We start from the raw sequence: 27,319 nt of genomic DNA, 5'->3' as shown, positions 1-27,319 counted from the left end.
GCGGGGGGGGGGGCAGGGCGAAGCGGGGCTCGGGGTCGGGGGGGGCGGGCGGGGGGGGGGGGGTGCGGGACGGGGACGGGAGGACGGACAGGACGAGGAGGGAGGGGGGCACTCAGCCATGATGCCCCAGGGTGGCCATCACCAAACACCCTTGGGATTAACCCCTCTCTGCTCAGGTGGTGGGCTGCCCTCAGCCAGGGCATATGGCTCTGCAGCATCCCCCCCCGAATTTCTGGCCCAATTAATACTTGGGATTTTTTAATTTGGGGAGGATGGGGGGGGGCTCTGATGCTTCCATGACCCCTGTGTCATTGTCACCAGGCAATGCCAGGGAGCAGCAGACGGTCCCAGCGCTTCTGGAGCCAGTATTTGCACGGTACCTGTTTGCCAGCGTGATGACTCTGTTGGTTGCATCAGCCTCCTGCTGACATTTGATTTTTTCAGCTGTAGCTTTCTCAAATTCTGCAGTGAGAGCTGCCAAATTGGCATTCAGGTCCTTCAAAAGACAACACATCTACAGTTACCTCCTGCATGCAGCACAGCTGCAGTAAGCTGCCAGGCCAGGAGAGAGCTCTGCAGACCCGAGGGAGCTTTGTCACAGCCCCTGTGGTGGTGACACAGCTCTTGCACCTGGGCTCCAGGTTATACGAATTATAAGAATCTTTCTCACTCATTTTTGACTTCTGGCTGTGACCCGCAGCTGAATTACTGATGGGGTCACAGCGGGTGTCAGCCAAGGAAAACAGCAGCTGGCTCCGGCAGCTGGCCCTGGCCGGGGTCTGCGCAGGGGGGCACCCACTTACAGCAATTTTGCTCTTAATGCGACTGAGTTTTTCTTGTGCCTCTGCCAGCTCGGCGTTGGCCTCCTCCAGCGCCTGCCTCTTGGGCTCCACCTCGCAGAACACCTCGTAGAAGCGAACAATGTTTAGGCACCATGAGCACAGACCTGCAGCGGCTGTTGACTTCGACATTATGAACTCTGGATCAAAACTGGGGTCTGACTGGTAGGGCCTGGAATGGGAGAACACGCTGCACTACAACACCATGCCGCAGCTGCCGGCAGCCCCATCCCGCTCCTCCCAGAGCTCAGGCTGCGGATGGGCAGCAGGGTGGGAGAGCAGAGCAAACGCCTGGATCCCACTCCTGCCCCTGAAACCCTGCTGTGCTCGCTGGGTGAGGGTCTCTCCTGGATGCCCTGCCCAGGGCAGCCCGGTGGTGTGGGGCTGGGAAGGGGGCAGGAACCAGCCATGGACTCACTGAAACGCCTTAAGACAGGCCTCAGGGATGTGCTCCTTGTCAAACTTCTTTAAGGCATCAAGGAAAGTGTCTACTTTTCCCATCATGACTTTTGCTGCCTTCCAGCTCTTATCCTTTGGTATCTTGCCCTTGGGGGCCGTCAGAACCATCACAGCTGCTGTCACGTTCACCACTGCTTGCGGCGGGGACCCGAAGGACTTCAGCTCTGTCAGGTTGTTCTGGGAAGGGACCGCAGGGCCACTGAGCATCGCCCTGGTGCGGGGACACTGGCACCAGCTGGGGACCCACTTCCCACTGAGGGGTTGCCCACCTTGTTGAGCGTGTTGAGGGCCTCCTGGGCAGCTACGAGTGCTGGCTCCGCTTTTGCCAGGTCCGTCTCACAGGCTCGCTGCTTCTCGGCCACGTTCTGGGGAGGCGAGGGGACAGGACAGGGTGAGTGGCCAGAGCTGACAGAGCTCACATTGCCCCGTCCCGTGTTGGACCCTAGCCCGGTGGGCACCAGCTCAGCACCACGCACCGTGTTGATGGCCTGGACCTTTAGCTCCTCCTCATCAGCAATGGCTTTCTCCTTGCTGACCTTCTCTGTCTCGACACCCACCACGTGGATCAATTTATCTGCATCCTCGTTCTTCTGCTTCAGCTCTGCCTCCTGGACTGCCAGCTTGGCTTTCAGGTCATCCACCTTGATGGGGGGAGAAACAGAGAGGATCGGAGGGCTGATCCTGCTAAGCCCTGCCTGGCCTTACAGCGGTGGCTCGGTATAGCTCAGGGACCTCGTGGCCACTGTGACAGCCCTGCGGGGACATGCCTCCCCTCGTCCCCCACCGCACGTAGGACCCCCAGCAGGTGCGATGCATAAGTGATGCTGTGGGTAGGCACCTGTGATGTTGTGCTCTGCAGCTTTGTCAGCCCCTTCTCCAGCCTCTCGATTTTGGCTGTGAGCTCACTCCTTTTTTTTGACAGCAGGTTTTTGTAGAGGTTTATCTGCTCCAGGAAGGTCTTTGGCGTGGTGTAATTATAGCGTCTCTCCACGGCCAGGTAGGTCTTGGACATCTCCTTAACGCTCATGTGGACATAGGACATGAACTGGCTGATGGAGAGCTTGACCTTGGGCTGCACCAGGAACACAGACAGTGAGATGCTCTGCCAGGAGCAGAGACAGTGAGCCGCTGTGCTGTGTGGATGCAGTGAAATGCTGGGGTAGAACTGAGCCTTCCTGCAGTGTTGGTTCCACATCCAGCTGCAGAGGCTGGGAGGCAAAGCGCTGCTTTTCGTTAAACAGCACAACGCATGGCTGAGAAATGTAGGTGATCACAGCACTGACAATGCTGGTTCTTAAGCCCAGCTCTGGTTTCCTGTCTCTAATCCCTCAAGCTAACTTGGGCTGCACTGGGGAAAAGCTGCTGTTTCCAGGCTGTTATTTGTGGTGGTGTTTTAAGGACAAAAGGGAAACGAGGAAAGGTTTGTCCCCACCCACACACTGTGGGGCTGCAGGCTCTGACCCTGGAGCCGGCTGTGAGCTTACCTCAAGACCCCATCCCCAGCTTGCTGCCCCCAGTACCCCTGGGTCATGCCAGGCCCCCATCCTGTTGGAATGTTGCAACACGGAGAGTAGCAGAGGTACAGGTCATTCCCCAAAGCAGCCCAGTTTCCCCAGCCCCCCAGGACAGAGGGCTGTGCACAGGCACGGCGTGCACCAACCCGGGGTCCCAACTCACCTCAATGTCTCCTGTTTCCTCCAGGAACCTGCTGCTGACAGACACAAGCGCATCCTCCGGCCACTCGTGGAACCAGTCGATGGCTGTGCAGTTGACCACGGCAGGGAACCTCCTCGCCCGCACTCGCAGGGTTGAGCCCACGGGGGAGAAGCAGAGGATGACCTGGGGCAGACCACTGCTGCTGAGTGGGGCATCCCTGCTGCCATGGGCCGAGCTCGCGCGTGAGGCAGCAGGAGCATCGCTGTGGGCTCTGCATCGCTGCAAACTCTTCTGCTTGAGATAAGGACTTTGCCTCCCTCCTATTAATTCCCCTTCCCAGTATGCGGGAGATGGTCTGTGATTGTGTACCCTGTGCCTCTCAGTGGGGTCAGAGCCGGCACTGAATCCCACTTTGGTGGCTGCGGCCAGTAGCCGAGCACCGTGCCCACATTGGCATCCCTGTGAGTGCCCAGCACAGCCTGGTGCTGGCACATGGCCATGGAGGCTGCTCACCCCTTCTGCCCCAAGGCAGGTAAATACATGAGTGTGAAGAGCTGCACCCTGGGGCTGGGGGTGCACCATTGACTGGGCAGCCTTTGAAAACATCTTTCACCCAAACCTATCTCCATGTAATGAAACCATGGTTTTCTGTGTGTTGTCTGCAAATAGGTTTTGGATTAGGCAAGTCAGGAGCACTGACAAAAACCCCTCCTGAATGAACACCCACCTTTAACTGACGCCTGACTTTTTCTATAAATAATTTCCAGCAGTTTTCCCTTGTATCTTGCAATCCAAGGAACTTCACTTGGGGCCTCATGGCACTGATAATGTTTTCCAGGTCGTCATCCTGAAAGAGCCCCGGCACCTCCCCGGATGCCAAGAAGTCATTGATTAGGACCAGGAATGATTCTTCAGCAACGTGGGAGTCTGTCATCAGGAACACAGTAGGGGTGTTCTTCACGGCTGCCTTGATGTACTGGGAGGCGAGGTCCAGCTGGGACAGGGGAGAGAAAACCCATCAACCCCCTTCTTTTCAGCCCCACCCAGCTGTTCTCTGCAGTGACTGGTTCAGTGCAGCCTGGCACACCTGGGCCACCCTGGGAAGCCGGGAAGGTGCCTTTGGGAAGGTGCCGGGCGCCGGCTGCTCTGCTCGGGGACAGGGCCAGCTCCCAGGGCTGCCTGCACAGCACCTGCCCTCACGATCGGCTCCTGCCCGTCCCTGGCCAGGGAAACTCTGCGGCCCCTCGGAGCAGGACTCGTGGGTGTTCAGAAAGCACCTTTGAGACCATCACACAGTGCACAGATACAGCGACAAGAGGAGAGCAGAGCCCCATGCGCCCACCCCAGGCACCAGAGCCACCGCCGGGCTTGGCACCGCTCCGCATTTGCAGGATCCCCCCTGCGAGCAGGCAGCGCTGGCCTGGGAGACCGGGAGGAAAGTTCCTCTCACCTTCAGGTCTGGGATGCTGTAGCCTTTCCTCAACGTAATCTGAAACACATCGAGATTGCTGATGTATGCTGCCAGACGTGCCAGACTCTGCTTGCCGCTGCCTCCTACCCCCACCAGCAGTGCGTTGCCCCAGGGAGACTCTAAGATCCGACTAATTCTGCAAATATGAGACACTGCATCTTCAAAGAGCACCTGAAGAAAACAGGAGGGGAAGGTTTGATATTCTGAATCACAGCAGGAAAAGCAGTGAACGCCCCATAATTTACAAACTGAGCGAGAGCGATGCCGCAGCTGCATCTCTGCGGTGCAAGCGCTGCCTCGGTGCGGAGCTGCCTGCAGCAGGGCACTCACCAGGCTCATTGCTGCGTTCACCTCGTTGTAGCTGTCCAAGGCTTCCCCCAGCAGCTTGTTCAGAGCCGGCCAGGTCGGCACTGGCAGGTACTTGGGCTCCCCCATGCCCTGGGCGAAGTGGCAGTAGATGTTGGGCTTGGCGAACACCAGGTCTTCGCCAAGTTCCTGGGAGAGGCAACGGCAGATGTGGGGCTCAGCCGTGGGGTACCGCTACCTGTGCCACTGCCAAGCCCGCGCTGGGGAGCTCAGCCTGGCAGCACAGTCCCACTAGGCTGGGGCACTCCCTTATTTTCCAGCACAACTTACATCGAAGAACTTTTTGCAGGTGTCCACCAGCATCTTCCCAAAGGCTTTTTGATCCCTTTCATCGACAAGCTTGTCTCCATACACCCTCTCAGCTTCATGGAGCCAGAGACGCACCAAGTCCATGGGACTTTTCAGGCATTCGGGGGTGGAGAACAACAGACCCTGACAAACATGCAAATCCCTCAGTCCTCGGGGGTTATTTTACTGCTACTCAGAGCTGAGTTTAAAGGCGGGCTTTGGGAAGAGGTCATGGTACTTTTCAGGGACATGGTGCACTGCAAGGATGCATGATGAAGGAAAGAAAGGAATACAGGCGCTTTAGAGGAAACAGCCCTCCCACTACCTGGAATATGTTGGAGAGGTCCCGGAGGTTGAAGAGGTAGTGGAACTTGATGGCTGTTGGCAAGAAGGTGGAGGAGACCTTCTGATGGAGGGCTGTTGGCAGGAAACAGAGGTAAGCGGGTGGGCAGGTGCCCAGAAACCACTGCAGCCTCCAGTGGGATCCCTGAGCCTGGCTCGCTCTCCCTTCCATAGGACAAGCCTGAGGTTTTATTTAGTCTGACAATTTCTAGGGACATGATGCTGTGTTTTGAATGCGAACAGGAGAAAAGGAGGAACTGAGGTTTCATTTGCCCAGTGCCGTGATGTGGAGGTGTGGCGCGGGGCTCCCAGGGCACTGGCCAGTTGTGATGTGGTTGGGTTTCCCGGTGCCGGTGGGTGCAGGTGCTTTCCCCGGGGGCCAATGCCGGTGCATGCCGCCTTCCCACCCCCCGGCGTGGCAGGGGCTCACCCAGCGCTGCTGCTACCAGCTGGGGCTGCAGCTTCTGGACAGCCAGTGGCATCCTCTGCAGGTCCAGGTGCTGTGCGAGGATGGTGCTGTACACGGTCAGCAGAGCCTCCTGGCCAGGAAAGCTCACGGCGAAGACGCAGAAGTGGCGCTGCAGCAAGGGGCAAAAATTCAGGCGGGAGCTTTGCCCCCAGGAGCTGATGCAGCCAGCCAGCACCGCGAGGTCCCCCACCCCATCCCACCTACTCCGGGCTCTGGTCCCAGGAGAGCAAACCCGGTGGGGCACAGCCCCCAGCCCTGCAGGTCCTGCGTACCTGCAGCCTGGAGTCGATGGTAAAGGATCCTGCAGTCGGGTTCATGCAGGCCACGTACTGGCAGTTGTGAATGTCCTTCAGGGTCAGTTTGTTCCTGTCGTACCTGTGCAGGGACCGGCACCGTGATGCTTTCCCCAGGGACGGGTTCCTCCAGTTGGGCTGTGCCCCACTGGCCCCATGAATGTCCATCGGAGGGGATATGGGAGCAGGGATCCCCATTTCCCTGATGCTTGGAAAAGCCCGGCACCACTCTTGGTAATGCTATGTGGGGCCCTTCCCATGCCCCACAGCCACACCTGGCCCCAAACCCCCCCCCCAGCAGCACGTACTCGTCACCTCTTCCCCCATTCCCGAGCGAGCCCTCCCTGCCGCCTGCACCGTGTGCTGCACTGCCAGGCATGGGGATCCCCTGCTGGGGCTTCCCCCGCCGGTGCTGGCAGTGGGGCTGTTTGCTTTGGACGGAGTTTGGAGTCATCAGCAGAGAGTTTTCCCATTACTCTGCCAAAGCCTTCCCCACAGCTCTGGGAATGAGCGGGCTGGGGGGAACAAGCAGCTCAGCTCCACTGGCAGCGTGGCGCAGGAGGCAGTATGGGCAGGGCACAGCTGGGGTCGGGCACCGCGATGGCAGAGGTGCCAGCACAGCACAGGTTTGCTGGGCAGAGCGTCATTGAGGCCGCATGGTGGGGGCTGCTGGCCGGGCACCCACCAGTGACCATGGTCCATGTGCTGCCGGATGAGCGTGTGCGGTGCCACGGTGCCGTATTTGTCCACCTCTGGCATGTTCATGTCGTCGATGAAGTAGATAAGCCTCCTGGTCCCAGGCGGGCCATAGTTCCTCCCCGATTTCTTCTCCAGGGGCTTCTCAAGGACAGCTGCAACAAGAAGAGCAGGTAAGCAGTGGGGCAGTGCTGCAGGGCCATGTGGCACAGCCCGGTGTGGGGTCAGCTGCCAGCTCAGGCCATCCTTACCCTGCAGCATGGCCGAGGTGGTGTAGAAATTAAAGGGCACGGACTGCACGAGGTATTCATCCACACTGAGCGCTTCAAGCTTGTCCCGCATCAGGACCGATTTTCCTGTCCCCGCATTCCCCACTAGCATCACTGGCCTCTGCTTCTCCATCAGCAGGTCCATGAAGTAGCGAATGCGAATGGTCTCTGTCGTGTGCACCATGGAGGCCTGGGGAAATCGTACCGTCAATCCCCGGAGCTACCCTCTTGCTGCTGGAGTCAACGTTTGCACGCAGAGGTGGGATCTTCTATTAGAGCAGCAGGCAGCGTGCCGGTAGCCTTGCCTGGTTCTCCCGGCAATGCCAGCTTGTCTAATGGAAGGTGCTCTCTCTCCGTACAAACCCAGTTCCTCTCTAAAGCAAAAAGTCTCAGGTGCTTAGTTATTCTCAACATTTTCTGACCAAAAATAGGAGCTGTCAGAAAAATGAGTTGTTAAACCAGAACAACACAGCATGGTTCCTGAAACCGTCCCCAGTGTCTTTGTTCAGCCAATGCATGGGCCAAATTCAGCTGCAGCACCTCTGCCTTTCCCTGACATCTTTGACACAAACCCCCTCCCTCAGGAGAGCATTTCAAAAGACATGCAAATAAAGTATTAAAGTACAGTTTTGCATTTAGGCAATAGTTGTTTCATGAGAATCTATAAAGCCACATGTTAATCTGAAATTAAAAAAGAAGAGTTGCAACTTGCAGGTCTCACTGAGGTTTCCGCAGAGTAAAGCAGAACCACAGAAACCCACGGGGTTTGCTGGGTGTCACCAGCCCACAGGGCGGCATGGCAGAGCCAGCCCGAATCCCTGTGCTGCTCCAAGTGCGGGGTCTTGCACAGCATTGCTTGGGGGAAGACCATGGAGTAATAAACAATTAAAACACACAAACACAGAGAGCTTGTGGGAAATACCTGTAAAGGGACTTCAGGATCGAGTTGAAATTTTGGCACTTTTTCAGTCCAGAGCATGAATTTCTTTGTTTCTGGATCAATGTAATAGTCAAAAATTGTCCCCTGAGAAGGAAACTTGATAGTTTTAAACTCGTTCACCCACCACTTGCTGAACTCCAGGCGGTAATCCACAAGCTGGGAGGAACCAAACAGAAAAACTGAGAAACTGTCCAATGTTGTTGCTTTAGTATTTTCCAAAGGGATGCAGCTGAGGGATGAAGCTGGGCAGGATGCTCTGGCCAGCGGGCAGGCGTGGGCAGGCGGCCGTACCTGGTCCTGGAACATGGCCCCTCCAAAGGCCCAGATGCAAGCAAAGATGAAGTAGAGCTCGTAGAGCTCCCGGGGGGAGTCCGGTGGGGTGGTCTGTGGCATCAGGAGGCAATCCAGCAGGTACAGCACTGTCTGTATCACCGTGACCTCAGGGACGGGGGTGATCTTCTTGAATCCAGACTTGAGCTTCTCTAGGCACACCGGCAGGTACTTGTCGAAGAGGATCATCAAATTGGCCTTCTCGGACTGCACCGTCCTCATCTCGATCCAGCTGGTCACAATGCTGTGGGAGAGAAGATCAGGGCTGCAGGTGAGCACGTGGGGGGCCAGCACCCATCTCGTCGCATCCCATCCCACCCCACCCCACCCCACCCCGTCTCATCTCATCCCATCTCGTCCCATCCCATCTCGTCCCATCTCCCTCCCCAGGCTCACGGGTTCCAGCCCAGGTCCGTGGGGTTGATGTAGAGGATTCCTGCCCGGGACACAGTTGCTGGTGTGGCAGTCCGCAGGTGGCTGATCTCGAAGAGGAGCCGCATGGTGGGGTTGAGGGGGATGCGCTCATTGCTGGCCAAGGTGAGAACCTGGAAGAAGCAGCCTGTTACGGGGGATGCCCTGATCTTGGGGTCCTAGGCATGAACACAAGCTGATTACCCCGAGTTAATGAGCGAGCAAAGCTCCCAGAGCGTGATAGCACCAACCTTATTGTCATCCATGACCGTGTTCAGGGACTCGATCCACATGGGGTCAATGTCTCCATCGAGGATAATCCACTTGGGCCCCTTATGTGTGATGTTAGCCAGGTCACGCATCGTTGAAGAAAACAGACCTGCCCCATAGAGAGACACATAGGTTTGTCCTTTGCAGCTCTTTCCACGCATGGCATGTTTGCTGAGGGACATGCAGGACTGGGTGCTTCCTTGAAACACATTCCTCCTCCCTCACACTCCAGTAAAAAGCCCCAGGGAAAGGTCTTCCTATTCCCATCACTGCATCACAAATCGTTTATAGGTTCACATTTTATGAAGATAGTTGCCTATGCACCAGCAGCTGCGGAAGGATGGTTTGTGCCAGGTCCCACCTGGGGTAAGTGACCGCTCAGGTGGCCACAAGTGTTGGTGTCTCACCATCCTTCCACTCTCGTGTGGATGGATGAATAACCCCAAACAGCTCATCGCAGGTCACAGCCTTTGGGTCGAGGTCCACAGTGACCGGCTTCCGCTTCATGTTTTGGTACGTCTTGTTGAGCGACCTCAGCACCTGCGGAGAGGGGAACCATGCAGCTGTGGCCGCTGTTCCTACGAGGGTGCCTGCAGCCTTTAGCAGCCTTTGCCTGCAGCTGGGGGCACAGAGCCTTGCTCCCACCTGCTGTGGAGCACCCAGGCCTGGATAGCTGCTGGGAAGGCTCTGGACCTCCCTCTGCAGAGCCAGCTCCTGGCTGGGATGTTGTGAGAGCCCAGAGCTCCACCAGCCAGCACCGTCCTGCCGGCACTGCAGCACGCAGAATATCACGAGAGTGTGCCCCTGCCTCGTCCCTGCCCTCCCCAGGGGTGTCCTGAGCAGTCCCTGAACCATGCCAGCTGGTGCAGGGACAGCCCCATCCCAAACCTGCTCTGCTCCATGGGCTGAGCCTGGCACGTGTGGTGCTGGAGGGCCTGGCATGGCCACGGACACTGGCCGTGCTGCCATCCTCTACCCAGACACTGCTGCTGCTGCAGCCAGGGGTCTGCACGGACCAGGGAAGCTGTGGGATGTGCTTAGCTGGGGCAGGAGGGATGGTTTGGCCGCTACCTGGGACTTGCCGCAGCCGGCATTGCCGATGACAAAGACGGAGTGTCTCACTTGCAGCAGTTCCTCGAGCTGCACCACCTTTAGCACGAAGCTGTCCTCTGCCTGCAGCTTCAGCTCCAGCATGGACTGCTTAATGATCTGGGAAGGAGAGCAGGCGCTGACCACAGGCAGCCATCACCACCTTGGCAAGACCTCCAGAGACGAGCCAGCTGCCCCCAGAAGTGCTGAATGGACCTTCAGCCTCTGGACCCAGCCAGGGCTGGGATGTCTGTGGTGCTGGTACTGCGCCAGGGCTTGTACCTTCTCAAAGTTGAGGTCCCTCTTCCTGGGGACGTCCAGCGCTGGGAAGAGGTCCCCAATTAGCCCCATGAAGACAGGCAAGTCATCTGTCACAATCTTGGGGATGTTGAAGTCTCGTAAAGCTCTCATCAGAACTTGGTCCTCGGCACGGCCGGGATCCCCTCTCTTCAAGGAGCCCGCTACCACCAGCACAGACTTGATAGCCCGCAGACCCCAGTCATAATGGTCCTGGCAACAGGCAGCAAAGTATTACAATTTCACTTTGGTGAGAGAGAACTGCTTTAAACAACATTACAGAGGAACACCCTGCCCATCGCCCCACCGCGAGGTTATCCATGCAGTGTCCAGCAGACTGGACTTAAAGGAAGCTTATGTACAAGACAAGGCCCAGTCTGCCACGACGTGAACGGCAGTCTGGCTTGCTTCCTAAATCACTTCTGCTGAGATGAATAATATCTGGATGCTCTCAGCTGGCTATATTCTATTCTATTCTATTTTTGGACTTCTTGATTTCTTCCAGAAGGCAGAAATATGCCACATGATGCACCAGTGTGGAAGTGGAATTTGTCCAGCCATAGACCTGAACTGTGCAGAACGCAAATCAGCACATTACTACCAGCTGAGAAATTTTTAAACTATCCATCATCAGGTTTGAAATTCAAATTAACTCTTTAATCTTAAAGAGCCATGCAATATTGTTAAATTACCTGTTTAGACAGTAATTCTTTGCAGAGTGTATACAGCGTAATGAACTTTCTTGCTAGAAGCTTAGCTTCAATAAAACCTTCTGCAACAAGCATGATTTCACAGATCAGTTCAAAATCAGGGACCACCATGGCACAGGGTCTGGAGAAGAGCAGCAGCAGGTTAGCAGGGCTGTGCATGGACATCCACAAGCCCCTCGCCCTCCCACAGCCAGCAAGAATTTGCACTCAAGTTTCTAGTATAAATCATTCCTGGCTGTCGTTAGCATCAGAGAACCGGGCAGTAATTTACACTGGCTGGGGTCTCTGGAGGTCTCTTGTCCAGCCTCCTGCTCCAGGCAGGGCTCATGTCACAGCTGCATCAGGTCACCCTTGGCCCTCTGCAGTCACCATTCAAGTTCCTCCAAGGACAGAGATCCCACAGCATGCCTGGGCCATCCCTTCCAGCGCTTGACCCTTTTTTTCTTATTCTCAGTCAGATTTTTAGCTGAAGGTGGCAATTAGACACCCCAAGCATCCTCTTCCTCAGGCTGAGCAGCCCAGCTCTCTCAGCTTCTGACCATCTCAGTGCCAAGGTCTCCCTGACACAACAGCCGCCAGTACACACAAATATCCTCATTTGCACTAGCAAAGGCTTAGATCACATTATGGATGTAGCACATGAGTATTACTGCAGAGGTAAATGCTGTAAGGACTGCCAGTTATACACTGACCCATCTGCCTACAGGTACCTGAACAGAGCTTTTAAGTTTTCAGGCAGTTCTGTCCGTCCTGCGTAGCCAGGGTTCATGGTTATGAACAGCCCAACCGATGGGACCAGAGCGATCGTCTCTCCAAGGAAATTGAATGTTTTCTTCTTGGCACGAATTGCATCTTGAACACATTTCACCTGTCAGGCGAGTGGATGTGTCAGTGCCAGCGGCCCCGCGGCTCCCTGCCCTGCGCCCCCGGCTCACCCTCACCGCCACCCACGGAAAGCGAGCCTGGAGATTCGGCTGTGCCATCAGCAATGCTAGAAACAACACTGAGAGCTTGCCCAAGCCACGGCAGCATAGCAATCCCCTGGCTCAGGAGAGCTGGCCTTGAATCAGCTTCTTGCCAGGCATCACGACGCCTTGGCCCCGGGCTATGGCAGAGCCCGGCGGGGTGTGTGTGTGTGTGTGTGTGTGTGACAGGCCACCGGGGTGGGACACAGATGGGCTGTGCAATCTTAAACATGCCCAAAGCCCCTGTACTGCTGCGCTTCCCCTCCATTTGTGTCCCAACATGACACAGTGGAAATAACAACAGCAAACCATCCCTCTGAAAGCCAGGTTTAACTCTGACAACATTCAGTACATGAACTGGAAAATCTCTTCCAGTCCCTATGGCACCACACTGCTGCTGGTTTGTATGGAGAGCATGTACCTGCACTGCAATCACAGACAAAACCTCCACTGAAATGCGATTGAATTCGTCAAAACAGCCCCAGGCACCGGTCTGAGCAAGCCCCTTGTAGATATTGCCGCAGGACTGGAGAGAAAGCACCAGAGGTGGGCTTCAGACACCAAGCTTTTGCATGGAGGCTGCAATGTGGGGATTTGTTAAGAAAGCTGAAATGCTGGGAGCTGCTCTTGCTTTTATGGTTTGTGCTGTTCCCTAGGGAAATGCCCCACAGTGTTACAACCCCCCTGGGCTCCCACGGGCTTCCAGGGACACGAGCTGGCTGGAGCAGTGGTGGGAGTGAGTGGTGCAGGATGGCACCAGGGACTGCTGCTGGACCCACATGTTTCTCACTGGCTGTCAAGCCGGGGAGAGGAGAGCAGCTTTAGGGCATTGGCGATGGATGCTGCAGCCAAACACAGGGCCTGCAGGCTGCAGCAGTGCCTCCCAAAAGAGGGTCCCCCCTTGTCTTGCTGGACACTCCATGGCTTTTGCCTCGGTGTCGCCATCCTGCTCACCTACACCCTACCTTGTAGTCCATCTGCTCGGAGCAGTTGAAGACATAGACCATCATGCCCACTGCCCGGCCCAGGTCCTTGGTGGTCTCCGTCTTCCCAGTGCCCGCAGGGCCAGCGGGGGCCCCCCCCATGAAGAGGTGGAGGGACTGTGTCAAGGTGATGTAGCACCTGTGGAGGGGAGGATGTCAGGGCTGAGGAGTGCCAGCAGCGTGGCACAGCCATGGAGCCCGCGTCATTGGCGTGGGCAGCGGGAGGTGCGGGGAGCCGAGCCCTTACCGATCCGTCAGAGGGGTGATGACCAGCCGGGGGGTGTTGCCCAGGTACTCGTAGGAGTACTGGAGCTGAGCGTCGCAGATGTTGGCATAGCAGTGCCTCCTCCCCTCGTCCCAGCGGTGCCGGAGCTGTGACTGCCAGGTGAACGCCTGGGCACTCTCCACCTGCAGAGCAGCCAGTTGTGGAGGGCAGGCAAGCGCCGGTGCTGCCCACTCTGACCCACGGGCATAGCAAGCTCCCAAACACACGTCAGGACCGTTTGTCACCTCCATACACGAGGAGAGCGTGCAAACAGGTCCCAGTGCAATGCTCGGGTGGGTGAGGACCATCCCTCCACGTGGCCCAGCCTGCCCCAGGCCCGCCGACTCAGTGCCCAGCCCTGCACCAAGGGTCCCGGCTCCCACCGAGCGTGGCAGGAACAAGCAAAACTGCTCCTTGATCTGGTGTTGCACAAGATCCAGCCTGGTCTTATCTGATCCCAGCCATGCTGTCACCTCCCCAGCTCCCGTGCACCCCTAACACCTCATGTGTGGTTTCCTCAAACAATCAGGATACTTTGAAATTATTGGAAAGTAATAAAATAACAGGAAAAACTGTGCTCAGAAGTGCCAAGAAACAAAGCAGTAAAAATACCCTCTTGTAATGAATACCTTTGCAAGGATCATTTTGGCCACAACATCCCTGGCGTGGACATCAATGGTACAGATTGTCATGATCTTCATCCTGTCTCTGGCAGTTAGGTTTCCAATGAGTAGTGAAATTAGTGCATTTAGCTGAGCAATCTGAGGAAGGAAAGACATGATGAACAGAAGAATGACATCATACTTTGCCCATCTCCGTGTGACCCCCTGGACTGAACTTCGCCTCTTCAGAACAGAGAGGGGCTGCAGGACAGCTCGAGGTCAGGCCCAAGGGATGCCAACCTGCTTTTTGTTGTAATCCCTCATTGCGTTCTCATAGCCTTCCTCCAGCCTTGAAAAGGCAATGCCGACTTCTGTGGTCCACCAGATCTGGGTGCACGTCAGAGCAACCTGCAGCAAACCACAGGGACAAAACGTGGCCATAAAGGGAAATACACCTTGCCCGCGAAGGCTCAGGGCAGGCGCTTGCACCTCCCCGGGCTCTCTGCTTGCTCCTCCTCTCGGACCTTGGCTCCCGGAGCCACCAGCCAGCCTGGCCCTGCACGGCAGCTCCCACCTGTGCCGGGTAGTCGAACACCCACTGCTCCCGCGGCTTCTCCTCGTAGGTCACCACGGCCTCGGGGATCAGGCACCGCAGGGTGGAGCGCATGCTCGCCAGCACTCGGTTCAGCCAAACCTCGACCTAGAGGGCCACATCCAGCAAACCCTGAGTGTGCAGTTCCTAGCCTGTGTCCAGTCTGGCTGCACGACCCCTTGGCAGCGTGCAAGCGGCTCCCTGCTGCTCTGCGTGGCAAGCTTCTCCCTGCGCGTCGTAACAAGCTGCGTGAAAGACCCCGGTACGTGGCCCCGCAGGGCGCTTCCCATGGCAGTTTATGGTGCATGGTCTGAGGGTGAACAACAAAGAGAGGAAAAACACACTGCGACTGCCTGAGGGGCTGCGAGCCTGGAGTGGGTTTATATGATGCTGATACTGCCGCAGCGCTGTTCTACACCCATAATGCAGATTCCATTTTTGGTTTTTTGTTTTTTTTTTTTTTGACTGAAAGGCTTTGTGATTGCATTTTAAAACTGCTGCCAGGCTGTTAGTGCACAGCAAGCAAAAGGCTCATCCCCGTCCTGAACCTGCCCACCCTGCAAGCGGAGGCTCCATGAAGCTCAGCTGACCTGGCCAGACAAGTCACAGTCTGCGTCGAGGGGCACGTACTCCTCGTCCCTACTGAACATCCCCAGGCCAACCTTCAGGGGCTTTTTGTCCGGACTCATCTTGAACTTCAGTTTAGCCAGACTGTCGAACAGCTTCGGGAGATGATGGGACACCTGAGAACAGAGGCACGGCAGAGGTCAGGGACCGCTGTTCCATGGTCCCATCCAGAGGTGTAATCACCACTTGGATTAAATCATGCACGGCTCTCAGGGTGCTGCATCCCTGAGAAGGGGGGGTACTAGGGATGGTGTTCTGTCCATTCAGATGAAAAATATTTTAAAACTGCTATAACAAGTTAGCATGCAAGAGGCACAGGACTTGCCTCCATGCTTTATACACAACCCATACCTCAGCTGGCTCATTCCCATTAGACAAAATATCAAGCAGGTCTGCAGAGGAAACAAAGTAGAATCTGGGAAAAGCCAGTCTTTTTGTCTCGAGGTATTCAGCCAAAGCCTTCTCACAGAGCACCAATCTAACAGAAACAAAGGAAAAAAACCTGCAGTTAAACCCCCTCACATATTAGTTTTCACTCTTTGCTAAGTCCTTGTCATGTTGAAACAGACACCACTTTGGAGAAATCAAACTCCTCCTTTGGCCCTAGACCAGCTGGTGGAGGCCTCTCCGTAACGCTTCATCAGGACAACACAAACCTCACCTTTTCTGCAATGCTTCTAGCTTGTCATAGAGACCAGGCTTGTTTGTAGCTTCAATCACATTGGGAGTTTTTACCGCATCGGCCATTAATTCCTGCAAGAGGAAAAATGCTTCAGCTCTACCTGAGCCAGCAGCAAGCTCTTGGGCCCCAGTGTGGGACAGGCTTCGCACTTTGAAATCTTGATCGATAGCATCAAAATGCTTCGAGTCCTCCGGCAGTTGACTGCGGATGTCTTCGGAGCCGATGAAGATGCTTTCCAGGTGACTCCATGTCCTCTGCACCTCAAACCAGATGCTGATAACAGAGTCAGTGGTTGACAGCTTCTGCTGCCAGCCTGACACCTCCTGAAGGAAGAAGGCTAGGTACTTGGAGGTCATCAGGTTCTGCAGCTGCACTTGGTTGTCCTCCAGCGTCTCGATGAGCACCTCATCCGACTTGAGCAGCATGATTCCAGTCCTGGTGTGGGGCTCGTGCTCGAACCTCATTGTTGCCCAGGTAGCATCCAGGGCATTCAGCACCTGCAGACGGGGCATGAAAAATGAGCTGGACTCTGTGGCGCCAAGTCCCAGATGCTGTGGAAAGGCAAAGCAGTGACAGGAACATCTCCTCCGGGGCATGAGCAACATGAGTGCCACACACTGGGTGGACTCCAGTCCCCAGGAGCAGGAACACGAGCGCTAACAGCCACAGAGCTGCATTGGAACAGGGCTCTCAGCAAAGCAGGGCAGGAGCCAAGCCCCGTTTACCTTCTCCATCCCTGACTCTTTCATGGCTTTGTCCACTATGCCGTGAACCTCATCCTCGAACTTGTGCAGGTTCAGCTGCAGCAGATCTGCAAGGGTTGTATCCTCGGACATGGTGAAGTTCACCTGGAGCAAAACAGGCATTGTCGGGGCATGGACTCCCCTCTGTGGAGAGGGAGCCCAGCAGCTCACCCAAACGAGCTCATTAACACCCACGTTTAAAGACCCTACGCAAATATTTGTGTATGGCCAGCTTTTAAAACAGATTGCATGCTTCCCCTGATGGATGCAAATCTCAGGAGCCTCCCAGGCCGGGGGTTGGAGCCAGGGAAGGGCGGGAGGGCTGGGAATACCTTTGTTGCCTGCATGAGCTCCTGCCAGTGCCGGTCCCTGATGGCAGGGTTCTGCAGCTCGTTCATGGCACGCAGGGACGTTATCATGTTCTTCACGCTGTTGTCCAGCCCTGTGAACGCATCCCAGCTTCTCATCTCCTTATCCAAGCTCCGAATGTCTTTAGCAAATTTCTTACAATCGATATCCATCTGCTCAACATTGATATCCTTCCACCTGGTGGTCTTCCAGTCGTCAATGTTCGTGTTAACCTGAATTTGGGAATACACTTTCACAGGACATGTAATTAGCAGGAGCATTCCTGCCCAGGATGAAGAGCAACACACCCAGCACCTGCACGCGCAATGCACCCCTGTTGGGGTGCGCAGCCCCCGCACCAGCAGACCTGCTCTAACGCTGTGACAACCAGCCCCGTGTGTCATCCCACCTCTCATGGTAGTGAGACTCTCGAAGGAGCTACAACAACATTGTACCTTTGGCTGGCAATGCCCAGCTGGTGCAGGGTGCCCATGCCGGGTGCTCGTGCCTGCCAGCAGCAGTCTGCTGTCAAGCCCTTGCCTGGAGGCAGCATTGGGCATCACGGGCTGTGCAGGGGCCAGCACCAAGCCCAGGGCTCCCAGTCACTGCACTGGACTGCAGACAGCTACCAGCAGCCACCGTCTGCAGATGCTGGGCAGCTCGTCACAGCCTCAGGAACTTCAAAACTGTGAGGACCAGCCCAGCACATTCCAGAAGCCTGTTCTGCACATCCCCGTGCTCCTGCCTCCTCCTGCCCTTCCCGTCATGCTGGCTCACAGACCATGACACGTACCAGGACGATCATGTCCCAGAGCTCCTTCAGCAAGCGCACCTCCCTGTGGCATGCTTTGAGCTGTTTATATTCTGGCACTGACACTTCGAACAGCCCGGCTGACTTGGACAGGGCTGCCATGTCGCTCTCCATAGCGGCGATGCTCTTCTGTTGCTGGCCGGAGAGAAAGAAAAGGACTCAGCCAGGAAACGTGTGCCAGGGACCGTCTCCTACCCCAGCGATGGCTCCATCCCCACTGCAGTGCAATGGGGACAGGAGAGTCGCTGCCGCAGGGCCAGACCCTCCCCATCAGGCTGGGAGCCAGTTCTGGAGCCAGAGCAGGAGCCAGAGCAGCTGTCCCTCCCCAGCCCCCCTGTGTAGCAGCATCTTGTGCACAGGGCCAGGGGAGGCCAGGCAGGGCCAGTGGGGACAGTGGTGGCCCTGGCATCCTCCCCTTCCTTACCTTGTTCAAAGACTTGTAGGGATCTCGGTCAGTGTACGAAAAAGGGGCTTTTTCCCGGAACCTCTCCCGGAAGGTGTGCTGCCGGACCTGCGCGGGGATGACGGGGCTCAGGAGGGGCAGCCAGGAGCTGGCAGCCGGGGAGAGCAGCAGGGTCTTCCCGAAGCTGCCGAGAAGCTGTTTGCTTGCCCCCAAGCCCCAGGGCAGGCACCTCGAACTGCTGGCACTTCCTGCGGATGATGTTGACCTCGTTGGCTTGCAGGGGTGCTGCGTTATGCTTGACGCGCAGGCAGAGCTTCTTGGTGCTGTCCCAGCGCTCGGGCAGGTCCTGCAGTGAGCACTGCGTGGTGTCAACAGCCTGGCCACAGGGAGACCGTGCCCGGCCCCCTGCACCCCGAGCATCTCACGTGAAGCTGCAGGTGGATCTCCTCCGGCATCTCCTCTCCGTAAGTGCTGAGCAGGGCGATGGTCTCCTTCAGGGGCTCAAACATGCTGTCAGTTGCTGCCTGCCTCTCCTTGACCCTCATCAGGTGCCCCATCACCCCCACCAGCCCGTCATAGTCTCCTTCCTCCAGAGGTTTACTCAAGCCGGCATTTGCCTCTTGGATGAAATCCGCCAGCTCCTGGAGACTGGGAAGAAGGTGGTGGCACTCACCGGGCGTCCCCATCGGGGCTCACAGCCACCCCCATGCTTGCTCAGGGCTTGCTCTACAGGACACAGCCCCCGGGGACTTGCCCCCGCGGGGGTGCCCAGCACCTTCACAGCTCCGTCCCTCAGGGGCCAGCCCTGTCCTGCCACACAGCGGTACCTTTGCCACAGCCCAGCCAGGCTCCAGTCAACAGCAGCACTCCATCCCCACGCTGGGGCTCACTGGACCCCTACCTGGTGGTGACGTGGCTGGCAAGGTGCTGCCGGAGTGTCAGACCCCGGCGCCTGATGGCACCCAGCAGCGCCTGCTTGAAGGGGCGGCAGTCGCTCTGCAGCCACCCTCCAAACACCTCAATGTTTGCAAACTCCGACACCTCCTCGCACAGCGCCTCGCATGCGTCAATCTGAGGACGAGATCTGGTCACAGCCCGTAGCCGGCACCTCCCCAGGTGCCCGGTGTCCTCCTGGGCGCCCAGCACGTCCCCAGGCACCCTCCTCATACCTCCTGCTGAAAAAGTTGGAGGGACGGCGTCCCGTGAACTGGGGGCTCCCCCGGCTGTGGCTCCGGCTCCTCGGGGCCGGGGACACTGTCCAAGGTGAGGAAGCGCTGCAGGAACTCCTCAGGGTCCTCCAGCCACAGGTGGGCTTGCTCCTCAAAGCCGGCGCTGTACTCCTCACCTTCTGCCATGGCACTGACCACCAGTGACACCACCTCCTCCCGCATCCTGCTGAGATCTGCCTGCTCCTCCAGGGTGGTCTGAAGGGATGGGCAGAGCTCTTGAGGACCAGCTGGGGCGACTGGGCATCCTCGCCCACCTCCAGCTGAGCCAGGAGGTGCCGCCTGCCACGGACTGACCTTGTAGCTCAGCTTCCCCTCCAGCAGCCGAGGCATGCATGCCGCAGATGTGTAGGTATCGCTGAGCAGGCTTTCCATCAGCTCCAAGAAGTTGTTGTCATCTCCCGCCTCCAGCGAGGGATGGTACCGCACTCTGCCATCGCGCAGCTCCATGCGCACCTCAAACAATGGGGCCACGTTGGCCTGAAAAAGGTCAGCGCCCCACGTGGTGCTTCACATCCCACGTGCCCTCTGGCCCCCAGCCCTGCAGTCCCCCCACAGAGGGGACAAGGGGGACACTGGCACCTCTGGCGCTTGCTGCCCAGGTGCACCAGGGAGCACTGGGATGGGCATGTTTGGCCAGTAAACAAATGCCTGAAGAAAATAACAGCAAGTGGTGGGACATCCCAAGCATCGGGAAAACAGGGGCACCACACCGCAGGGCAAACCTGGACCTACGTCAGGGGCCATGTTGGTGAGCAGCAGCTGCAGAGATTTGTGGACAAGTCTGAAAAGTCCGTCCAGCACGATTCTATCTATGTATCCCACATAGCCCAGCCATATCTGCGATGACTTGTCAGCCTTAAGCAGATCTGCATTCTCCTGCAAGCAGGAAAAAACAATTAGTATTTGTCAATAAGTATCCAGCAAACGTACCAGCTCCTAACACTGTGAGTGAGCCCTCTTTCATTGCCCCTGGGGGTTTGTCCTGCCTGGCTGTTGCACAGATCCTGCATCCTTCCCTTTCTCCCAGCTGTACCACACCAGAAGCTGCAGCCAAGACCTCACCCAAGCAGGGAGCGGATTTCTGGAATCCGTGTGAGGTGTTCAATGGTCTTCCACTGGAGCCTCGTGTCAGCAGAGACCACAGGTGTGCACCCCAGGTTTAAGTTCACAGCTCACAGTTACAGAGCAGGGGACACCACTGGGTTCAGAGCATCACAGCACACGAGTGCTGGACACACTCCTTGTTAAACCAACTCTGACTGAAGCGTCCTGGGATGTGTCTCACCTCCACCATCTCCTGGATCTTTACACCTGCGTCCCTAATGGCAGCATAGCGCTTGGTTAAGGTGTTTGCTTTCCCATCCAAGTCCAGGAGCGCTGCCTCCTTGTTGTCCTTCCTTTCAAACAATGGAGCAGCTGAGCACTCCTGCAGGGAGAAGAAAACAGGGCTGCTCCGCTGTGCTGGGGAAGGGTAAATCCCTGCAGGAGGCTTCCCGGGAAGGCTCTCATAAAACACCAGCAAAAGCTACCTCCATCAGTTGGGTGATGTTTTCCAAGTTTAATTTTGCTTTCTGGACCCTGGTTTGTAAGTCATACAAGATCTCTCTCATCTCTCGGATGTACTCCATGACACCTGGGAGGAAAACGCACATCCAGGCTTGACAGGTTACACAGACGCCTCCAAGGCAGCAAGCCGTGGTCGGGGCGCTTTGGGGCTATTCACCATGGCAGGGACACACCGTCTGGCTCCCCACCTCACCCACCATGCCTGCAGGGCGGGGGTCCGTGTGTCGGGTGTGATGGCTGTGGGGACCCAAGGGCAGCCACCGGGTGGGAGGCAGGACGGTGCCGGGGACCAGGGACCCCCCAAAAGGAACAAAGAGGATCTCTGGCCTTGGGCTGCCACGGGTGGGTTTGTACCTTCATGGTGCCAAAACAGGGTGTGCTCTGCGCTGGCCAGCTGGCTGTCCACAGCCTCCAGCTCCCCTGCCACCAGTGGGAACTCCACCGGCAGCAGCCTCTGCTTTGCCTGGGGAGCCAACGCATCCGCAGGTGAGCGCTGCAGGTAGTGGAGGGACTCTGCTCCACCTGAGATGCGCTTGCTAGGGCACTGGTTTTACAAAGGAATGGGGTCCCCACCCCACCAACATGGAGCTTGCGGGGCAGAAGAAGGCCGGTGTGGTGGCAGCAGCAGCAGCTTGGCTCAGCCATGGGACAAGCAGGGACCCAGGGTGCTGGTGAAGTGCCTGCTGTACCCCAACCCTGCCAGCCTTCCAGGATCCAATTCATAAGGGCCTCTCCCCGGGGGGTCCCCAGCCAGTCTCAGCCTGGCCAGTGCTCAGGACATGGAAAAGCAACCAGGTTGTCTCCTCTTTGCAACCTGCCTCATTGTACCAGCCAACGATAAGATCCAGGTTGTCCACAAACTTTTGGAAAGTCTCATTTTGAGCAAAGAGGCTCTCAGCATTGCCTGGGATATCCTTCTGCTGCTGGAAGTTCAAGTACTTCACCTCCCGCAGAACAGTGACGAGCTGCGAGACACAATGACCGGAGAAAAGGCTTGTTAGTAAACCCAAAATGTCCCACCACAGCCTCTGAGAAAGTCAGATTTACATTCAGGTGAGGGATTGCTGGCATTCCCCTGCACCAAGCTGACTGCCCGCGCCAGCACTGACCTCTTTGCTGAAGTTCACGCTGAGGAGGGAAGAGCCAGGGTCCCTCAGGATCAAGGGCTGCTCCAGGCTGAAGTGGCAGTCCTGGCCAGCTCCATGCACCCATTCCTCGTAGACCTTCTTGCGGTAACCTTGCAGCAGTCCCATCATTTCTTTGTACTTCCCAGATACCAGTTTAGCTTCAGCACTGATCATCACACTGTCAAGGTCATGATAGAGAAGCAGTGGCTGCAGTAGGGCATGGGAAGATACACGCACCGGGCCAGACCCTGCCCCAGCTGCTGACCCGCATCCCTGTGGGGTGACAGGGTGACCTGCACTTACGGGTGGCTGATGGCGAACAAGTCCCTGTGTGGCCCCTCCAGCCGCTGCTGCAGCTCCAGAGCCCACTTCAGCTGCCCGGCCACTGGTGGCATGTTTTTGTTAACGGCCGGGCTACCCCTGTGCAGTGGCGGGGAAGCGGTCTGGGCATCATACAGTGCCTTCACGTTCTCCAGCTCAGCCTTAAACATTCCCAGCAAGGCTGAGTAATAGGGGGAAACCTCAGCCTTTATCAAAGGTCGCTCCAACAGGGAGGCAAACATGTGCACCAACTGCAGGAGAAAGAGGTGTCGGCTTCTGTGCTCCAGAGCATCACCGGAACGGCCCAGTGACAGCCCCACAGCCACTCCCAAGCGCAGCTGCAGCGTGCTGTGCTGCAGGCAACATGCCTGCTGCCAGCCTCTGGCACTCAGGCAAGGATGCCCTGTGCCCGAGGCCAGGACCTGTCAAGCCGGGGGGGGGGGGGCATGGGTACCTTCACAGCGGATGCCAGGCAATTGCAGTCATCAAAGCCTTGGCAGAAGATGGTGGCCAGCCGCCTGTCTGCATCCTGAATCTTCTTCTGGAACTCTGCAAAGTCTTTGTTCAATTTCTGCCAGTAAGAGCAAAATGATTTAAGCTGGCACAGCCTCTGCACTTCCTTCCCAAATCCTTCCTGAAGGATTCACTGAACCCAGACAGCCAGGAACCCCATGACCTGCCCCAGCGCAAGCATGCGTGCTGCCATGGGACAGTTTTACACACAGGTCTTCCAGCGTGTTCTGGGAAGTGCTTTTTTTTTCATTTGGCAGATGCTTATGCTTCCATACCAGCAGTCACTCACCTCTTCTGCAGGATCTAAGGGATCATATTTGCAATCAGCAAAACTCTTGATGAGTTCGGACACCTCCTCATAGATCTGAAACATCTGGCTCCCAAGGATATTTCCTCTCACTCCTCCCAGCTCTGCCTTCTCCAGCTTCAGAAACTCGATAGCTGTCTGGTACAGCTCCTGGCAAGCACAGACCATCATCTCACCCGGCTCCTCTCAGTGGGAAACCTCGGGTCCCTGAGCCCCAGTGCTGCGGGTGCAGGAACTGCAGCAGGCACAGGGCTGCATCCTGAGAGTTCACCACTCCCGAGGAGCATCCTTCCCAGAGGGCACTTTGTGGCCTGGCTGGGGGTACCCATCCAGCCCCAGGGGTGCGGGGGCACTGGTGTCCTGCTGGGGATGATGCCGCTGCGCTCCCAGCAATGCATCATTGCTGGGCTCCCACCTGCCCTCTGCTCCTTGCCTGTGTGGGCAGCCCCAGCCCACCCTGGGGCTGGAGCAGAGTTTGCCCCTGTGCTGCCCTCAGGGGACCACCCCAGCATCCCCAGGGCACAGGGAGCCCACATGGGCCTGGTGCCGTGCCCCAAAATGCTGTGCTGTCACCTCAATGATCTTGAGCCTGTGCAAGAAGGAGTCCATTCTCCTGAAGACAAAGGAAGGGGGAAAATCCCAGAGCTGCAGCTCCTCCTGGAAGCAGAGAGGGTCCATCAGCGAACAGAGCTGGGGTGGATGGGGCCAGCTGGACCCGCACCTTCGCTGGCACCCACCGGGAACAACGTGGGCATCAGGTTGGAGCAGTAAGTGCTGTAGGACTGGAAGAGCTTCTCTATGGTGGAAATGCTCAGTCTGATTCCTCCTAAGGCCTCTTTGGTTTCTCCTTGCAGCCCCTTCATCACGTCCTCTGGGCTCAGGAAGTTACGGGTCTAGGACAGACAGATGTAGGCAGGGGCTGTTGGCAAAAGGGAGCGCGGGGGGCTCCTCCTGCCCCCATCTACCCTCTGGCCCCATGGGCTCTCTGGTGATCACCTGCAGCCCACATCTGCCCCAAACCCCCTCCAGCCCTACATAGGGGCTTTGCTGATCCCTTGGTTGGGGTGTCTACGTCATCCCAGCTGGGCTCCCCATGCCTGCCCCGTGTCACCCCTCCTGCCAATGGTCCCACAGTGGGGCAGCGGGAGGAGACAGTGATGGCTCGGTGCTGCCCTACCCCTGTCCCGCTGGAGCCGACGCCGGCCCCGGGGCTCTACCATCTCAATGAGGAGGTTGCAGATCTCCTGCAGGACGACGATGGTGCGGGCAGGCGAGCTGTAGTACTGGCAGTGAGCACGGAGGAGGCGGACGGTGCACAGTGCCCTGTCCATGTAGGGCTGCAGCTGTGGGAGCAGAGGCCCGTTAGCGCAGGGCCGTGGCCCTGCTAACGAGGGTCGGGCAGAGCCAGGGTGGATCCACACCCACAAGCAGCCTCTGGAGCTCAGCGTTGCTGCCTCTACCTGGATGATGAAGCCAGGCAGTGCCTGGTTATTTTGTCACACACAACTTACCTGGGAGTAATCCGCTTGCTCCATCTCTTCCAGCAGGATCCGAAGCGGTTGCAGGTGGAGGCTGACATCTTTGGCTTCCTCCAGGCCTGGGCCAGGGGAGAAACTCCACGTTGGGGATGGGGAAGCCTCACCGGAGAGGCAAAGGCAGCTGCCCACCACATCACCCGGGGGCTTACCGGCACTGACATCCCTGAACATGCTCTGGAGCGCTGGCCAGTAGCAGCTGTTGGCCTTCTCCAGTATCTCGGCCAGTGCCGTCACTCGGGGTGAGAGCAGCTGGCAGGGGAGAGATGGCGGGCTCAGTGCTGGGAGCTCAGCACCAGGGACACGGGGCTGCTGGCCGCTCACGGGCGAGGCGGTACCTGGTCGTTGATGCACTGCAGGTTGCCCATCCTGGTGTGCCAGAACTCGAACTCGGTCCTGGGCAGGGGGTGCAGCCCCTCCAGCAGCGGCTGCGCCGAGTCCTTGCTCAGGATGTCTCTGATCTGGTGGGACCACTCGATGATGATGGTCTCAATGGCGTGCAGCACTGAAACGTCCACGGGCCCTGCCAGGCTGAAAGGCAGCTGGGTTATGCTCCAGCAGCAGGACTGGCCCCAAAACGCACCGGGGGAGCCCCACACGCCTGTTTGTTGCCAACTCTGTCAGCACAGCAACATGTACAAGCCTCTTGAAGGTGCTCTGCTGCTGAGGGGTGGCTGTGCCCAGGGATGCTCAGGGACCAAGCCAGTGTCCCAGCTCCTGTCCCTCCCAGAGGGACTCATGCTGCCCTGGGTCCCTGCCAGGCTTCGCTGGCACCGAGCAGTGCTGGCAGTACCCACCATTCCAGGACAGTGCTGGAGCCATCCTGGCTGTCCAGGTGCTCAGGCAGCGGGAGCAGCGGCTTCCCCTGGATCTTCCCGCCCATCACGAACATCTCGTTCTTCAGCCGGTGGACTTGTCGCATGATGTCCTCCACCACCACCCCAGGCCAGCCTGCCGTGTTCTCCTTGCTCAGGAGCAGGGGGGACACGACCTGGAGGAGAGGGTTCGGTTGGGCGCTCAGTCGAGCTCTCCCCTTGCAAAGGGCAGCATGCAGCCATGCTGGTTTGCACAGCGTCCCCTCTTGCTGCCCATCCAAGCACCGTCTCAGCCCGGCCACAGCTCTGGCAGCCACTGATGGGTTCTGCTGATGTTTTTCTCATCAGCGTGACCGGGAGTCCCCTCACCCTCTGGTGGATTTCCCACTCTCATGTGTTGGGAAGTGCTGGGAGCAGAGCAGTGAGTGCACCCAGTGGGGTCAGAGGCTGGTGCATGAGCAAAAGCCCCTGGCATTGAGGAGGAGGAGTTGCAGGGGCTCCTGGGACCTGACTCAGCTTTTGGGTGCTCTGGGCTGGCAGGCCTCTGAGCGGGAATATTTATCGGAAGTTTGAGAAAAATCCACTCAGACATTTCCCAGCTGTGGGGCACAGAGAAGGGGGAATTACACTGAGTTTTTAAAACCACAGGGAGGAAGCGATCCAGCTGGGGCCTGGGAGAAAATTGGGCTTGTGACCTTCACCCAGCTCTGTGTCCTGGTGGGGCTCAGCCAGCCCATGAGCACAGCGGGGCAGGCGGCCAGGGGCCACCATGAGGCCAGGACCAGCGCCTGGGGCAATTTTTCTTCTATTAATTTAATTTAGTTTCTTTTCGCACCCACCTAAAGTTCTGGCTACAGCAGCCCGCAGTGGGTGTCCAGGCAGCAGCGGTGTGTGCAGGGAGCTTGGCTCATCCCACTTGCCCCAAGCCTGCACCCGGTGCCTGCCCGTGTGGGCAACTCACCTCCTCCACCACGGTGATGAGCTGCTCCACGGGCGAGGGGCTGATGTCTCCCACCAGCAGCCCTTTCTGGCAGTTCTCCCGGGTGATGTTCTCCCTCTTCTTCTTCACGAAGTAGACACCCTTGCCCCTGAGGGTGGGTGGGAAGCCGGTGGTCGGTGAGAGCTGCCCGGCGGGGTTCAGCCCCAGAACCAGCTCCAGCACGTCCTGCTGCCTGAAGAACTCATCCAGCACGGCCGTAGCCTCCTCGCTGCCCACAAACTTGTTCCACTTGTCCGGCCGGACCCGCAGCAGCAATGTGGTGAAGCTCTCCAGGAAGCCATGACGCTCATCTGGCGTGGCCGACATCCCACGGGCACCAGGCTCGGCCGCAGCTCCCCAGCACCTGGGGCAGCGGGAGAGGGGGCAGGTAAAGCCCCACTCAGCCAGGGGCTGTGCAGACCCTGCACCCCAACCCCTCCACGCTCCCCTTGCCACCCCCCCGCCGCTGCCCTCAGCCTTCCCTCTGCACGCTGCAGCCTCACAGAGAGCTGCCAGCCCCATCGCCCCACCGGCTCCATAGCCTCCCAGCCTGCCCCATCCTTGGCCTCGTCACCCCTCCTGTCCTTGGCCCCATCGTCCCCCAGCCTGCCCCAATCCTGCCTGGCCCTACTGTTCCCCCACCCTGCAGCACCCCTCAGCCCTCCAGCAGCCTCCAGCCACCATCCACAGCCCAACCGACACCAGCTGCAG

The 27,319-nt window shown here is 57.7% G+C and overlaps 1 protein-coding gene across 1 annotated transcript in view; it reads right to left on the bottom strand.

The window, feature by feature from the left end:
* Nucleotides 1-26,935, bottom strand: part of DNAH17 (dynein, axonemal, heavy chain 17) — a 39,157-nt gene extending 12,222 nt beyond the window's left edge. The window contains exons 1-61 of the mRNA XM_010568084.1: nucleotides 26,591-26,935; nucleotides 25,612-25,805; nucleotides 25,153-25,345; nucleotides 24,967-25,066; nucleotides 24,791-24,876; nucleotides 24,497-24,622; nucleotides 24,017-24,172; nucleotides 23,853-23,936; nucleotides 23,262-23,429; nucleotides 22,914-23,030; nucleotides 22,442-22,710; nucleotides 22,121-22,316; nucleotides 21,830-21,976; nucleotides 21,366-21,474; nucleotides 20,975-21,078; nucleotides 20,731-20,871; nucleotides 20,178-20,321; nucleotides 19,740-19,922; nucleotides 19,386-19,640; nucleotides 19,118-19,287; nucleotides 18,642-18,864; nucleotides 18,446-18,562; nucleotides 18,238-18,324; nucleotides 17,796-17,948; nucleotides 16,987-17,235; nucleotides 16,637-16,759; nucleotides 16,061-16,408; nucleotides 15,891-15,982; nucleotides 15,581-15,707; nucleotides 15,193-15,345; nucleotides 14,585-14,710; nucleotides 14,311-14,418; nucleotides 14,038-14,169; nucleotides 13,391-13,551; nucleotides 13,126-13,282; nucleotides 12,582-12,686; nucleotides 11,906-12,063; nucleotides 11,178-11,316; nucleotides 10,471-10,698; nucleotides 10,171-10,308; nucleotides 9,507-9,639; nucleotides 9,081-9,208; nucleotides 8,815-8,963; nucleotides 8,380-8,662; nucleotides 8,071-8,244; nucleotides 7,131-7,338; nucleotides 6,869-7,034; nucleotides 6,163-6,265; nucleotides 5,852-5,999; nucleotides 5,405-5,496; nucleotides 5,062-5,223; nucleotides 4,756-4,920; nucleotides 4,405-4,596; nucleotides 3,682-3,948; nucleotides 2,976-3,137; nucleotides 2,137-2,370; nucleotides 1,775-1,939; nucleotides 1,568-1,663; nucleotides 1,258-1,475; nucleotides 804-1,011; nucleotides 381-496 (exon numbers count right to left, since the gene is read on the bottom strand). Coding sequence (XP_010566386.1) covers nucleotides 381-496; nucleotides 804-1,011; nucleotides 1,258-1,475; nucleotides 1,568-1,663; nucleotides 1,775-1,939; nucleotides 2,137-2,370; nucleotides 2,976-3,137; nucleotides 3,682-3,948; nucleotides 4,405-4,596; nucleotides 4,756-4,920; nucleotides 5,062-5,223; nucleotides 5,405-5,496; nucleotides 5,852-5,999; nucleotides 6,163-6,265; nucleotides 6,869-7,034; nucleotides 7,131-7,338; nucleotides 8,071-8,244; nucleotides 8,380-8,662; nucleotides 8,815-8,963; nucleotides 9,081-9,208; nucleotides 9,507-9,639; nucleotides 10,171-10,308; nucleotides 10,471-10,698; nucleotides 11,178-11,316; nucleotides 11,906-12,063; nucleotides 12,582-12,686; nucleotides 13,126-13,282; nucleotides 13,391-13,551; nucleotides 14,038-14,169; nucleotides 14,311-14,418; nucleotides 14,585-14,710; nucleotides 15,193-15,345; nucleotides 15,581-15,707; nucleotides 15,891-15,982; nucleotides 16,061-16,408; nucleotides 16,637-16,759; nucleotides 16,987-17,235; nucleotides 17,796-17,948; nucleotides 18,238-18,324; nucleotides 18,446-18,562; nucleotides 18,642-18,864; nucleotides 19,118-19,287; nucleotides 19,386-19,640; nucleotides 19,740-19,922; nucleotides 20,178-20,321; nucleotides 20,731-20,871; nucleotides 20,975-21,078; nucleotides 21,366-21,474; nucleotides 21,830-21,976; nucleotides 22,121-22,316; nucleotides 22,442-22,710; nucleotides 22,914-23,030; nucleotides 23,262-23,429; nucleotides 23,853-23,936; nucleotides 24,017-24,172; nucleotides 24,497-24,622; nucleotides 24,791-24,876; nucleotides 24,967-25,066; nucleotides 25,153-25,345; nucleotides 25,612-25,805; nucleotides 26,591-26,935 — 9,980 coding nt within the window. The remainder of the gene's footprint in view (nucleotides 1-380; nucleotides 497-803; nucleotides 1,012-1,257; nucleotides 1,476-1,567; nucleotides 1,664-1,774; nucleotides 1,940-2,136; nucleotides 2,371-2,975; nucleotides 3,138-3,681; nucleotides 3,949-4,404; nucleotides 4,597-4,755; nucleotides 4,921-5,061; nucleotides 5,224-5,404; nucleotides 5,497-5,851; nucleotides 6,000-6,162; nucleotides 6,266-6,868; nucleotides 7,035-7,130; nucleotides 7,339-8,070; nucleotides 8,245-8,379; nucleotides 8,663-8,814; nucleotides 8,964-9,080; nucleotides 9,209-9,506; nucleotides 9,640-10,170; nucleotides 10,309-10,470; nucleotides 10,699-11,177; nucleotides 11,317-11,905; nucleotides 12,064-12,581; nucleotides 12,687-13,125; nucleotides 13,283-13,390; nucleotides 13,552-14,037; nucleotides 14,170-14,310; nucleotides 14,419-14,584; nucleotides 14,711-15,192; nucleotides 15,346-15,580; nucleotides 15,708-15,890; nucleotides 15,983-16,060; nucleotides 16,409-16,636; nucleotides 16,760-16,986; nucleotides 17,236-17,795; nucleotides 17,949-18,237; nucleotides 18,325-18,445; nucleotides 18,563-18,641; nucleotides 18,865-19,117; nucleotides 19,288-19,385; nucleotides 19,641-19,739; nucleotides 19,923-20,177; nucleotides 20,322-20,730; nucleotides 20,872-20,974; nucleotides 21,079-21,365; nucleotides 21,475-21,829; nucleotides 21,977-22,120; nucleotides 22,317-22,441; nucleotides 22,711-22,913; nucleotides 23,031-23,261; nucleotides 23,430-23,852; nucleotides 23,937-24,016; nucleotides 24,173-24,496; nucleotides 24,623-24,790; nucleotides 24,877-24,966; nucleotides 25,067-25,152; nucleotides 25,346-25,611; nucleotides 25,806-26,590) is intronic.
* Between the last annotated feature and the right edge of the window lie 384 nt (nucleotides 26,936-27,319).

The sequence above is a fragment of the Haliaeetus leucocephalus genome, unplaced genomic scaffold (assembly GCF_000737465.1).
Source record: "Haliaeetus leucocephalus isolate CR32 unplaced genomic scaffold, Haliaeetus_leucocephalus-4.0 Scaffold238, whole genome shotgun sequence".
In the NCBI taxonomy this organism is placed as follows: Eukaryota; Metazoa; Chordata; class Aves; order Accipitriformes; family Accipitridae; genus Haliaeetus; species Haliaeetus leucocephalus.
This window is presented reverse-complemented; position numbering and strand designations above follow the sequence as displayed.